Here is a 14392-nt window from a genome sequence, read left to right on the forward strand (position 1 = left end):
TTCAGCCGTGGTGTAATCCTAGACTTCGCCCAACCCACATTCCTTCCCCCACCCCCCAGGGCCGGACAAAAACCTACACATGACTGATTTCATGGCCAGTGCAAAGGGGCTCTTTCCCCCTGCCTGCCTGTGAGAAGCTCTTGCTGGTGCCGCTGGTCTCTTGCCGCCCTCCTGGCCAAGGACTTCTTGGCTCCGGCGCAGTTGCACGTGGTGGTGCCGCTGCCCATCGTTGGCCATGGAATTGCAGGAAAAAGCATGAGCCAAGATGACAAGCCCAGCCGAGGTAAGAGCTGAGTCTTGGCTGAATGGGAATTTCCTACTATGGGGTCTGCAGGGAATGTGGACGTGGGGCAGCTCCCATGCGGCACATCGCTACATGAGCTGCAATCAAGCAGCAATGGGAAAACAATGCACAGCTATGAAAACCAGCCCTGGAGCCCCACAGGGCTGCAGCACCAGCAGTCAAGGCACTGGAAGGAGGTCCTCATCCTGCTGCAGGTCATTATCTGTAGGCATCAGGTCTGTGCTTGGAGGCCACAAATAAGGTACACAGAACTAGATATTATTCACAGCAGGCATGTTACAGCTCTGATGGTGCAAGGACATAAATGAGGCAAGGCTTTAAAAAATGCTTATTGCATCTGCTGGTGAATATCTGGGGCAAGAGAAAAAAATCACACTTTTAGGTATAGAGCTAGGCCTGCAAAGCAGTAACAGAGTCTGAACTGAAGGCAGGCAGCTCATAGGGTTACTAGAGAAAGAAGAGGAAGAAAACATTGGAGCCACGCCACATTAGTCAATCAGTAGTAGATTCACATCCACACTGCTAGACTTCCCACAGGAGAAACAGGGAAAGAGAATCATAGAATCACAGAATTGTTTGAGTTGGAAGCGACCCTTAAAGGCCATCTGGTCCAGCTCCCCTGCAGTGAACAGGGACACCCACAGGTAGATCAGGTTGCTCAGAGCCCCTCCATCCTGACCTTGAGGGTCTCCAGAGATGGGGCATCCACCACCTCTCTGGGCAACTTGTTCCAGTGTCTCAGTACCTTAAGGGATTCCTTTATAGGAATGTGGAGCAGGAATGGATTCTCTCAAGTGGTGATCGTGTACACTACAACCCTTTGGCATGAGAAGAGAGGTCTAGGAAATATGAGAGTGGCATCATGCTCTGCACCTCACAGAGCAGTGACTAATGGCACTGGATGATACACTCAGATCTAAACCGAAAGGAAATACTTTCCTCACACACACTGCATAGTCTATTACGTGTGGTGCCCATGGCCATTGCCATGGAGTATTGCTCACAGGGTGACCAGGTCAATTCACGCAGGATTCTGCTGCTGCAGGGCTTTAACAGGTGCCCAAATAAAAGAGCCATCTCCAGCCCTCAAGCTGGAGGTTGCTGGAAACCAGGGAAGATGTTGCAAAGGGGAATTCCACTGGAGCGTGAGGATGGGAGAATGTCCTTGGAGATAAACCACGTGACAGTCAATAACAGAGTAAAATAGTGAAGGTAGGGCAACAGAGATAAAAATAAAGAAAGCAAAGCCAAATAGTTCCTTGCCTTGTGCGATGGATCCTCATAGGCAGAGGGGAGATTGAATAAGGAATTGTTTATATAGATTCTCAAAACTGTGGTGTGCATCAGCATCACTGCAGAAATGTCCCTGGATAACAGTGATAACTACAGTGCACCAGTGACAATATTCTTATCAACCATTTAAACAGAAGACAAACTAATGGGCAGGAACTAATGGCCTACGATAGGAAACAGCGTAATCAATAACAAACTATTCAGCTTCTGCCTGGACAGATAAGACTGTGCTGAACGCAACAATAAGTTTAGAATGGAAACAAACCTTCAGCGTAAACATAAGCAACAAGGAGAAATATTAAATCTACAAATAGGAAAGAAAGCTGGAAAATCCTGAGCAAAGCATGTTTAAAATAGAACATCTCTTTCAGCGTCTGCTGGGGAGAAACGGGGAAAAGTCAGCATGGTTTTGAGAGATACTCCTTGAGAGATCGGGGAGCTTAAAAAGAAATAATTTGATCTTTTTAACTGAAGATGAGAAGAGGGCCAACGCATATCACAAAGCATCAGCGAAGATTACAGAAAAAAGATGAGCTGAATACACATTTTTAAAATTGCAGAAGGCAAGGAAAGCGGGAGGGACGTTAATCAGCCCATCAGAGGCAATGAAAATCCAAAGGGAAAAAATGCACAGGACGAAATCAGTCTAGATGCCTAAGATTCTGCATCCGTATGGATAGCTAAGCCAAACTGGAAGAACAAGGACGAGTAGAAGCAAACGCTTGGGGAATAGATCTGCTAGAAACAAATAAAGAGATATGGAATAAAGTGAACCTTGGGGAAGAATATATGAAGCAGCCAAGACGAGGTGAGTGCATTTCCTCTGGGTCATATGCTGCTGGGTCCATGCTTCAGCAACGCCTCCCCTGGGGTGCTGAGGGGCACTGGGGGAAGGGCACGTCATTCTTCTCCTCCATGCCTGTTCCAGAGGCTGATGACAGGGCAAAAGGGAGATGGACGGCAGGGGGTTGGAGCTGGTTGGTTTTGGGATCCCTTCCAACCCGAGATCTTGTAAGAGAGCAGCCAGGGCCTAGCCACTACGCAGCTCTGGTGTCCCAAGGAGCAGAGACCATCGCTGGATCCGTACTGGACGGTGGCTCCAGATGTGAGCCGAGCACACAAAGCTTCTCCACCTCCTACCTCAGTCCCCCACCGTGTGTGACAAAGCATCCCCCCACCCCAGCACTGTGTAATCTCACAAGCCACCTCCCTGCTTCCAGGAACACAATTTGCCGTTACGCTATCTGGGAACCAAAGGCCAGAGCAAATGCAATGCCTTTTCTCCATCTGATAACCACCAGGCTAGCAGCCTTTTCAACCTGAAAACATTATTAAGCTTAAGTGGAAACGGCAGTACAGAAAGCACAATTCTCACAAATATGCTCAGGAAGGGGATAAATAGGGGCTGATACTGCAGAGAAAGAACCCAAAATAAGCACAAAGGATTGATTCCTGGCTTGAGCCGCCAGGTTCAAAGAAAGGCACTTTTATTTTGAAATGGTAATGGCAGAAACCAAAAGTCATAGCAAGAGCCTGCAGGTTCCACAGCGAGAGAAAATGCTACCATGGTCATCTGGGCAGGCTCCCACAAGCACAGTTGCCCCATAGGATACGGGCTGCCAGACAACAGTCGTGGTCCCAAGGCAAGAAAATCTGCATCCACACTGGGCAGCTGTGGGGTGGCAGAGGCTTCACATTGGTGGTGTTAGATAGGCCAGCCTGAGGACAGCCTGCTCTGCTTGTGGAAGATAAAGGGACCGAGCTGGGGAACTGCCCCACAGCCCCATACAGGAACTAGCGGGGATGCTCAGCACATGAACTGACAAAGCTTGCCCTTCCTTCTCCCTCCATGCAGGGTTTTTTCTGCTCAGGTATCAGAACTGTCCCAATTTACGGACAAAAAGGTTGGACATTAGGAAACATTTCTTCTCAGAAAGAGTGGTGATGCATTGGAACGGGCTGCTCAGGGAGGTGGTGGAGTCACTATTCCTGGAGATGTTCAAGAAACATGTCATATGGCACCGAGAGACATGGTTAGTGGGCATGCGCTGACGGTTGGATTCAACGATCTTGACTGTCTTTCCAACCTTAACAATTCTATGAAAAATTATACCATTTAAAGTCTTTCTGCAAGACAACGCAATTATACATGCTATATATATGCTTGTAACATAATACGTAACATAAGCAATAGCTGAACGGCAAACAAAGACTCCCAAGGCTGGAGACTTCATTCATTCTGGCATCTCCCACTTCCTCCCTCCAGCAGCTGTTACAAGCTCTCAGGGCTCATCTCACGCTGCACCTTGCCAGAGGTTGGGCAGCCTGAGCAGAGCAAGTGCAGGAGCAGAGCCTCAGGGAGGCGGCAGGAATCATGACCCTTCTGAAGCCCAGCCATCTATCTCCTGGTGTGAAAATGGCTAGCTTGCATGTAAAAGATAAAACCACCCTTCGGCTGTCGGCTGCCAAAGAGCTAATTAGAGCACGTTTTCATATCAAAAACCATATGCCAAAGGAGATCTCAATTTCAGACTAATGATAGCAGCACTGCTCAAGTGGTCCAGAAGTGAGACAGAAAAGCCCAGCAGATTTATGTACTGTACAGATTAGAGTGTAGAGAAGGACCTGGGTATTGTTCAGGGGACAACGGGCTTCCCCTGTGCTTTGTGTGCCTGACTGCTCTATGGTGAAGGTTATAAAGCTGACACAGACTGCAGTGAGAATGCAGTCATAGCTATTGAGAGGGCTGAGATTTTATGAAGCCCCTGCCCTCTGCCTGCATGGAAGAGGGATGCTCTGGGGGTAAAAGGGAAAGCTTTGCTCAGAGGTGAGAGAGGGTTGCACCCGCTTAACCAGTTTCTTTGAAGCAGGGTATTCTTCAATTCAAGAGGTCTATGGGGCTGGAAAGTAGGAGCCCTGGAGGGGTTAGAGATGAGACCTTCCCCACTGGTAAGGGAGAACATGTGGAGAGACGTACAAAGGGCCTGCAAAGGGAATGCAGACCTATTTCCTCACCTTCCTTTGAATTTCCCATGGTGTAACGGGAAGGCCTGAGGGAAGAAGCAACTGACTGCAACAGGAATCTGACCTGCCAACTTCCTAAAACTGCCTTTTACTCAGCAAGAGGAAAAAAAAATCAGTTTCAAGTTCAGAATTTTTCTATTACCATGTAAGTCTCTTCTACTATTTGCTATTCACTTACTTTTGTGCATTCTGTCGTTTTCTAACAGCATCAAATCCTGAAATGTGAGGTCTATACATACCAAGCATGTTCCTACCGGAAGCCTGAGGAAATCAGTTCTCCTGCCTTCAGTTCCTTGCACATGCATGGACATCCAGAAACTGCACTTGACTGCATGTTTACTTTCCAGTCCACCCTTTCCCTTCTAACATATAGCATGCCAAAATTCTGGAGATGTTAAGGTACCACACACTCAGCTGTGGGGTTCATCAGAAATAGGCCAGAGTGCTGTAGACAGTTCCACATCCTTACCAGTGACTCTCAGGCACTGATGTGTATCAGTTTTCTCTCTTAAGAATGCTTCTGGGCAAAGTTAGGGCACCTATCTCCTGCCTCTCTTCTGTATAAGAGTAGAAAATCTGGCAAGGAGATAACGGGTCACAACGTTACCAATACAGTGATAATGCCTAGATATTGATCTTTATTGTATTTTGCTCTGATAACGCCATTGCAGAGATGTGGAAGAGTGAGCTAAGTGTATTTCCAGCTGTATGAACGGAAAAGTTAAATTACCAGTTGTCAGAACTCCTACCCATCTCACATCTCAAAATCTGAGCTGTTTCTCAAATTCACATTGCCCAAAGAAGCTGTGGTGCCCCATCCCTGGAGGCATTCAAGCCCAGGTTGGATGGGGCCCTGGGCAGCCTGAGCTGCTGGGTGGCAGCCCTGCCCACGGCAGAGGATTGGGGCTGGTTGGCTTTGGGATCCCTGCCAACCCATCCCATTTTGTGATTCATCACTTGGATTCGTGGAGGTTCCACTGCTATTATCATAAACAAGCAGTAACAGCAGTAGCAAACATCCTGTTCTTCTGGGGAGCCTGGCAGGAGGCTGAGTTGCTGTAGGATGGCATAGACCTCATCAACTGAGAAGCTGATACAGCAGATACTACAAGCGGATGCTGGGCTGGCCAAGGCAATCCAGCTGTTTCAGGTCCTGTGTTCTGAGGAGGCTGCCCTCCTTAGATACCAATACCCACAGCAGTTACTCAGACAGCCAACTTTAAAGGACTTTCCCTTTGTTTGGGGAGGTGTGATTGCCAAAAATTGGCCTTTGAAAAGGCTCCAATTTAGACACAATGCTCCATCTATGATTAAAACTATTCACTGCAGCAAGGCTTTTGTTTTGAAGCTATTCAGAGCACGTCTCCTCACAAATATTTCTGGATTTTAATAAAGCCTTGCTACTTTCAATGCTTTTACCTCGCAACTTAACATTCATTTGAGCCTTATGTAATGAGATGTCTTGGTACAACGGTCTAAATCTCTTGCTGTGCAGTTTCCAGCTGTCCTACACATTTATCACTCCTCTAAAGCCAGCGTGGCTAGAATTTTGATAAGGACTGAATTTATTGCATCTCCCTGCTGACTATTGGCGCTCCGAGCAGAGTTCCTGTTTGGTCCAGGCAAGCTGACCAAACACATTCTTAGTGATTGCAGCTGGGCAGGATTTGAAGCAGTTCCCTGCTTTTCATTTTCATCTGATGGGAGAAAACCTCAAACCCTGCTTTTAGCAAGACCGTGCTTCTCAGCTTCTCACAGAGCCACGCACTGATTTCAGAGAGAACAATTAAGAGACTCTCTGCATCTTTGAAAAGATTTTCATTCCCAGAGTACAAAAACGACCACTGATGGATAGTGCTTCTCTCAGCCAGTCACTATTTCCAAAGGGCAGGCAGAGCCCGCTTACTATGAGAGTGAGGAACGTGTGGTAAGCAACTGATAAAAATCCAAATAGTTTTTGCTTTACTTTGCTACAGAGGTGTTTATTCCAATAACTGTTGTTAGAACAACACAAAATAAAGGTGACAGCTATCCTTGGGCAGCTGCCTAGTAAGCAGCCTACTGGTGAATGAACAAAGCCGTAGGCTCTCTCGTTTCTACTAGTGTAAAGATTAGCTGCCCTCCTTCATTCTCATTCACATTATGCCTTTCTTTTAGTGTAATGAGCTGCATGGAGAAGGGCTATGCATCAGTAACACTGACCTCAACTCAACCAGCCCAGAACTTTATCCAGATGTACAGGACTGACATAACTGCTTATTAGCTCACGGAGTATAGGTGTGAGCAGCACTCAAAGCAGCTCAGTTCTGCCATTTAAAGTTCTTCATGCATCTTACGAACTGCAGTTCACGTAGTTTCTTTTTTTCCTTCTAATCTTACATGCCACAGTGATGAATGTAGCCAAGGAAATGTCTGTACAGAGGATCATTTTCATGATGGATTTTGATGAACCCTTCTGCCATCATGTTCATATTCAATGAAGAAGAGGAAATGAGACGTGGATGCAGGGCAGCCAGCCTCACCCTGATCCCTGAATAGATTATGGAACAAATCCTCCTTGCAGTCACATTCATGGCCACAAAGGATAAGGTGACCACTGATATCAATAGCCCAGTCTGGTTGCCTTCTGTGAAGGGTCCTATGGACAAGGGGAGAGCAGTGGATGTTTACCCTATCTTACAAATTACAACAAGAACAAAAATGTGGAGTGGATGGAAATCCAACAAAATGGATGGAAAGCTGTGTGTACTGCTGTGACTGGCAATCAACAGCTTGAAGTCTAGAAGGCGGTCAGCTGGGAATGGAGAACCTCCACAGCTGGTAGTGAAAGTAACAGTGTTTTATGGTTTACTCACCTGGTGATGGGATACACCGTGCCCTCAGCAAACTGGCGGATAACACCAAACTGAATAATGGGGGGAGGAGGAGAGCAGGACAGCCTAAAACATGGGAGGAAAGTTCATTCAGTTGCATTGCTACCGGTTGGAGTGATGGGCTGACAGAAAATTCATTAAGCTCATCGGATCTGCATCTGGGAAAAAATAAACCAAGGGATCTGGGAATAATGGTGGACACAATAAGTGTCAGCAGCATGCCTCCTGGCTCTCGTGAAGGCCAACCCCATACCAGGCTGCATAAGAAATGCATTGTCAAGAGGTTAAAGGAAGTGATTTTTCTCCTGTATTCAACACTTGTAAGGCAGATCTGGAGTTCATGATCGGTCTGGGGCTTCCCAGTACAAGAACAGATATTAACAAATCTGAGTATAGCAGAGAACCAACAAAACTGTTAAAAGACTAACATGTGGCACAGCCCAAAGGAGGCTAAGCTGGGATTGTTCAACCTGAACATTAAGGTTGCAGGGTCTACAGACTACGAATACCTGGTGGATAATTATAGAAAAGAGAGAGCCAGACTCTTCTCAAAAGAAAAAATAGAAGAGGTGGTAGGAAAGCTACAGAAAGTGAATCTGACTGTGCATCAGAAAAAAACACACACTGAAGATGCTACAAAACTGGAACAGGAAACCGTAGAGGCTGTCAAACATCCTGGAAATACACAAAATTTGGCCCACTTTCAAAGTCAGCCGTGCTTCGATAAGGAGAGGTTGACCCAGGTGACCTTCTGAAGCCTCTTCAACCCAAACTATTCAACGATTCTAAAAGCTGAAAATAAGAATGCAAGCTTCACAGTGTGGCTAACAAAACACACAGACGTCTGTTTCTGTTATCTTATGCCGTGTAACACTGCATTCTACTAACTCAAGATAGTTTTCATAGCATCATCAGTTTTAACTTAAGCCCTCATTATCAAATAGTCCAGGCCACATATGCGTTCAGGTACAGATACTCTGTAAAAAGCATAAATCCTACAAGAAATAGCACTGAAGAGTTCAGGAGTGATGTTTATCTCTATGCAAGTAAAGTACCCCAATTCCAGGCACAACTCAAGTCCTGGCCATCTCTTCTTCCGTCCAACAGCTCTGGTTATTTCTTTGACACGTGAAGAGAAACAACATGAACTGTGGTTAATATCCTTTGTGGAATACGGTATTAAGTCATGTACTGTTCCAGGTACACAAGAGCTAGGATCTTGCATACACTGAAATGTTGCCTCTAAAGCATGAGAAGTTTTCCTCCTACAGCTGCAGCAAACATTTATGAAAATGACTTCCATAGCTTAACTTTGGTTTACTTCTTTGCATGTTTTCATAAAAATTCTATGACCTAAAGATGTGAAGACAGCATCACAGCTGACATTTGTTGTGTTCTGTTGTTGTTTTTAAAACCACTAACTACATTTCTACAGATTTTTCAAAAAGTCAACATTTATTCAAAATTTTTTATACTATCAGCAATCCTTCGGGAAGAATTATGCTTTTAAAAATAAATGTTTAAACAGTAAGATGTAAAGCTAATAACGGTCTTCAGTTTATGAACACCTTACCCAAAAGCAGATGGGGAACACGCAACTGAAGAAGTGCAGCAATCTCCTTGTGAGAAGGTAAAAACCTCTTCATATGATCACATGAAACGGCAACTAAGAAGGTGACTACTTGCCCATTTCCTGCTCACTGTTTTCTACGCCGGTTACAAGCAGAATGATTGACCACTGCATTGTATAGCTCTTTGCTTCCTTCTGGTCACGATCACACCACCTTCTACTCAGAGAAACAAGAACATTCAATGCAGATTTACTAAAAGAACTCTTTCCAGTTGATGGTAAATTACATATAACAATGACTTTTATCACGACAGAGAATGTAAGAATGGTTAAGAGGATACGCTCGACAGTTAACAGGATATGCTGACCATACTTTCCTCGTTGTGTCACGAATTCTAGGAGTCATGAAAGAATACAGACACTGGGATTCTTTACAAAATCTTGTACTAGTCTACTTCTGGAACGATTAAACATCTGTGACAGAGAGTCTATCCACTCCATATAGGGAAACATTTATGTAGTACCATCAGTTAAAGCCTGAAGGAAAGGAACAACTGTTTAAACCAGTTTACCAAAACTAAACGTACATCGAGAAGAAAAAAAAATATAAGTGGATGCAAAAAAGAGGGCATGTCTAGCTATAGCATAGACTCCTTCATAACTAAGGAAACAAATAATACTCTTACGTTTGCTAGGGTGCCCGTTCAGCCACACGCTTAACCACAGCTTCCATTTAACACATTCGTCTTTAAGGAGCAGGAATTAGAAGCCTGTGACCGATTTGCACTCAAAAAACTCCCAAGATCCTGCACCTTCTGCCCCCCGCCCTAGCTCTTTTCTGTTGCACATCTTCCTCTCCCCAGGTAGCAGGCACAAATAAAACAAACCAATAAAGTTCATCCACCTGAGCTGAGGTTTTGTTTGCTTTGTTTTTTTTTTTTTTTTTTGGACGGACAATTCTGCCAGATAAATAAACTTCCAAATATCAGAACGAGAGAATGGACACAGAACAGTCAAGACAGAACACTTTTGTTTTTGTCAATTTTCTTTTAAATCCCAATCCAGCTCCTAGTAAGACTGGACACTACTTACAACACTCCTAGAACTGCAGAAGAATGGAAACACAATAGGGAGCGAGTGGAAGGGGGGGACAAGACAGCCCAGTGGCTGGCTTCAGACATTCACATACACAAAAGCCAGCACTGACTGGAGTCATTAAGGCCCAGATGCCCCACTAAATAGGAACAAACCCAAACACAAAGGTAGCACGTGAAATGCATTTACCTATTTAAACACAGGCAGCTGGTCAGGCTAGAATGGGGAAGGTAACTGCTAATTCCTTGTACTACAAGGAAGGAATGGAGTAAAAAAACCCAAGCCCACGGGCAGGTTTTTGCTTTGTGAACCTCTGTCTGTGCTGCTGGTTAACAGTGGTAAGTATAAAAAAATCAAAGAAAAATAATCTATTTATAGAACAAGTCAGTAGTCTGAGACATTTAGAAAAAAGTAAAAACAAGTCCTTCTTTAAAAATGGATTTACTAAAACAACTGTCACCCAGGATGACCCCAAGCCCTCTGGTCCTCTGGCAAAGCCAGGGGTAACTTTGAACAAGAACTGTTGCTGACTGGTACGCATCCAGCAAGGCCAGCAGGGAGGGGAATTTGCACTGCGAACAGTATCTGCAGACTGCTTGCTGGTATCTCTTGAGGCCATGCCCGTAGCCTGGTGATACTGGAAATAGTTGTGAGTGAAACTTTTCACAGAAGCACATGTCAGTGTAACCTCTGAGGTAAGTGGGCTGTCTTCTTTCCTTCCCATTCCTGGGTACAGATCACAGAAGCTGGTGCCCTGTACCTCCTCGCCAGCTCCGTCCTGCGTGAGACAACTTTAACGTGCAGGAGTGCGGAACTCTAAGCAAAGCCTAGAACAGGAGAGGGCACCCCTGCAGAAAGGGAAGCGCTCTGCTTTTCACAAGCTCTGGTCAAGATTAGACATCATTTTTTCCTAGCCCTCCTCAGGACAGGAAGATCAGCTGTCCCCCACTAAGGTAAAGATTTTGCTAGCAGAGTAGAATTGGGTTTCTTTTTGGTACACAGAGCCTTTGCTATTTCTGAGATCATGAGCTCCTCTGCCCTTTAGCTACAAATGAGAAATTCATTCATTCATCCACTTGCTCCCATCCTTATAGAGTAGTGTTAGCCGCCTGGATACGGAGACAACTTAACTCTCTCAAGACACTGCCCTTCTCACTGGGTTGGCAGGAGGAGGCAAAAGCTAACTTCCAAAACCTCCTTAGGGCAACCTGGTATGGCTAAAAGCTCCAGCCCGTGCCACCAATTCCAGGCCAGCTCCACTGCCAACATGGACTTCTAACACCCTGAAGCGTCTAATCTAACAGCCTCGGGTTAGCTCAGTCTCTAAGAGCAACAGCCACTCTCAAAGATGGAAATACTCAAGTCAAAACACTGGCTGCAGCTCCTAATGAGGCGGTGTCTGCATAGATGAGTCAGAACCACTGTGCCTTGACGTCCCTGCTGTATGAAGGAAGCCAGCTGTAAGGAAGGGACCAACTCTGCTGCAGGTCTGTACATCCTTGGAAGTGAAGCTCAGTGGCTACATTAGATTCAAACCCTCTCTTTCTGTAGGGGTTTCAGCGGTCCATTTCTCAGCAAGTTCCAGACATCGAGCAGTTGCTAACTTGTCTCCTTAAGATCTTCCATTGGGAGTTTGTAGCTCAACAAGAAAGAAGGAGGTGGTGCATGAGCAGGGCTACTTGGTCCCTGCATTGTTTTCTTTGCACAGTTTATACAGATGTAATCCTCATTCTCAGCCATTTCTGGAGAGACGCCAACGCAAACCTGATGAAACCACTCATCGCAGCCACCATCACACTGCACCCAGTCTACCTGCAAGAGATTGTATTAGCAACGTTAGAAAGAGAGACAGAAAAGCAGAAGTTCTATGAAGAAAATGTCTTCTATTAAATCCACACGCCATAATGAGAATGCAAAAAGTGTCTGGCACAAATTAATGCCCTATAGAACATGTTTTAACAAGCTGCTTCAGTTTAAAAAGTAGTACTTTCCTAACAACATTGCTCCTTCTGCATCCTTAGGCCATGACAGCTACTGCTTTAGTTCTGCTTTTGACTTACAGAGCAATGTATTTGAGAGAATGTATTTGAGAGAATTTGAGAGAATGAATTTTTCAAAGTGACGAGTAATGGACAGTAGCAGCTTCAGACATTACACTCCCATACCTGCCATTTTGCACTCGTACTGCATTCACTTAGTGAATGTACAAATACACATCTAGCCTTACGGAAAGGAAGGCATTCCCTGAAAAGCTATGATTATATAATTAAGATTACTCAGTTTCTTTCGTTTAAGGAAATTTGATGACTCTAGTATGACCTTTTTTATAACATGAACACTCCTCCCTCTCATCATATCAATTCCTGTAAAAACATACCAACATAACCTAAATATCTGTAAAGAGAACAGTTGTAGACTCATCTTATGAGTCAATTATCTTCCAGTGAAATTTCTAACTTTGGCCTAAGATTAGGACTTCAAAAACAGTCCCTTAACACTTATATTCCCTATCTGTATTTTGAAAAAAGAATGAACCAAATCTCTGCGTTTATCATAGAATCACAGAATGGCCTGGGTTGAAAAGGACCATAATGATCATCGAGTTCCAATCCCCCTGCTATGTGCAGGGTTGCCAACCAGCAGACCAGGCTGCCCAGAGCCACATCCAGCCTGGCCTTGAATGCCTCCAGGGATGGGACATCCACAGCCTCCTTGGGCAACCTGTTCCAGTGCGTCACCACCCTCTGTGTGAAGAACTTCCTCCTAATATCTAACCTAAACCTCCCCTGTCTCAGTTAAAAACCATTCCCCCTTATCCTATCACTATCCACCCTCATAAACAGCCGTTCCCCTTCCTGTTTATACGCTCCCTTCATAAACCAGTGCTGTACAGGGTCAATCCTACAGCTATTACTGAAAGTTTTTCTGTTTTTAAAAAGCAATCTGAAAAATATTTTGTGAGGACTGATCATCAAGCAGCACATGTTTAAAAGCTGACAATCAGAACAGAAAGCATCACACAGAAGAGCAGATCAAATTTTTTTTGTAATAAACCGATCGATTCTAAAATCACTGATTATCCATCTCCCAACAGCAATGTGAAGCACTGCAGTTTGTAGATCCAGCAGCACTGCTGCTCACGAGCTGCGTGCAGGAAATACTGAAAACGTACTACATTTAGCAGTTCTGCACATCCCACTTCTGCTCAGAATTGCATTCAGAATGCAATTTGGAACATTTACTGCCGAGGCAAAGAATCCTTTGAATCAGACAATGCATGTTCTGCATTACCAGTAAAGAGTTACACAGAAGTCCAATTCGAAGAGGTTAAACTTCCCAACCAAAATAGAGTACTTTTTACCAGATGGTAATTTTTCATCTTCCCCGCATGTTTTAAAGTGGCCAGGAGAATGAGATGAGTTTGTCAAGTTTTATTCTCATTTACATACCTACCCAAGTACTACTCAATACCTTCTCGTTTCAAATTACTCTACTTTCGTTACTCAAGCTGTTCAGTCTCATTATTGTATTCACTTTGCGTGAAATTGATTGTGATGGGACTAAGCAAAAACTCACTTTGTCCTTGCAGGGCCTCTGGCAGTTCTGTGCAGCACATACTGCATTCTCATCATCTGACTCCTCAGCTCCTGACCAGTCATACTTAGAAGGAATATCTAGAACCTTCTTCTCTCTTTTTTTCTCTGTGCTCTCCTTTGCCAGCTCCACCTTTGCCACAACCGCCTTCTCTCGCTTCTTCTTCCGTTCCTCTTCCTTGGCCAGTTTCTTTGCCAGCTTGTTCAGCTCCTTTGTCTTATCCATGGTGAGTTTTAGCTTCTTTTTCTTCGGTTTTTCTAATTTTTTCAACTCTTTAGACTTTTGCTTCATATCTCCGAAGAACTGTTCTGCTCTCTCCAGCTTTCGCTTCCGCTTCCTCTCGGATGAGTCTCTCCCTCTCATTTTCAGTGGTTTCTCATCCATGCTGTCATCCTTCATAAAAGGGTAAAAAGAGATTGTTGAGTTTTTTTTCCAAACAAATTTCCATATACCATAAATCTGTGGTTTAAGAGGTACTTACCTCTGCCGTTATCATAACATGGCGGAAGCAACTTATCCAACAACATACTGCCACAAATTCTAAATAAAAGAAGCTCAACTTTATCTTCACTATACTAAAAGAAGTCTTAAGTACCCAAAGTATAGTGAGCTTAGAATGTCCAGTGGAAAAAAGTAAAA

General features: G+C 44.5%; 1 protein-coding gene and 1 long non-coding RNA gene across 3 annotated transcripts in view; one reads left to right on the plus strand and one right to left on the minus strand.

The window, feature by feature from the left end:
• The first annotated feature begins 93 nt into the window (after positions 1-93).
• On the plus strand, positions 94-10029 carry LOC107053437. The gene is made up of 2 exons (XR_005841099.2): positions 94-283; positions 7010-10029. It is a non-coding gene; the product is annotated as an uncharacterized LOC107053437 (long non-coding RNA).
• Positions 8931-14392, minus strand: part of KDM5A (lysine (K)-specific demethylase 5A) — a 48795-nt gene continuing 43333 nt past the window's right edge. For both annotated transcript variants that reach the window (XM_416379.8, XM_004937924.5), the window contains exons 27-28: positions 13736-14146; positions 8931-11971 (exon numbers count right to left, since the gene is read on the minus strand). In XM_416379.8, the coding sequence (XP_416379.4) occupies positions 11759-11971; positions 13736-14146 (624 nt within the window). In that variant the 3' untranslated portion in view covers positions 8931-11758. The remainder of the gene's footprint in view (positions 11972-13735; positions 14147-14392) is intronic.

The sequence above is a fragment of the Gallus gallus genome, chromosome 1 (genome assembly GCF_016699485.2).
Source record: "Gallus gallus isolate bGalGal1 chromosome 1, bGalGal1.mat.broiler.GRCg7b, whole genome shotgun sequence".
NCBI lineage: Eukaryota > Metazoa > Chordata > Aves > Galliformes > Phasianidae > Gallus > Gallus gallus.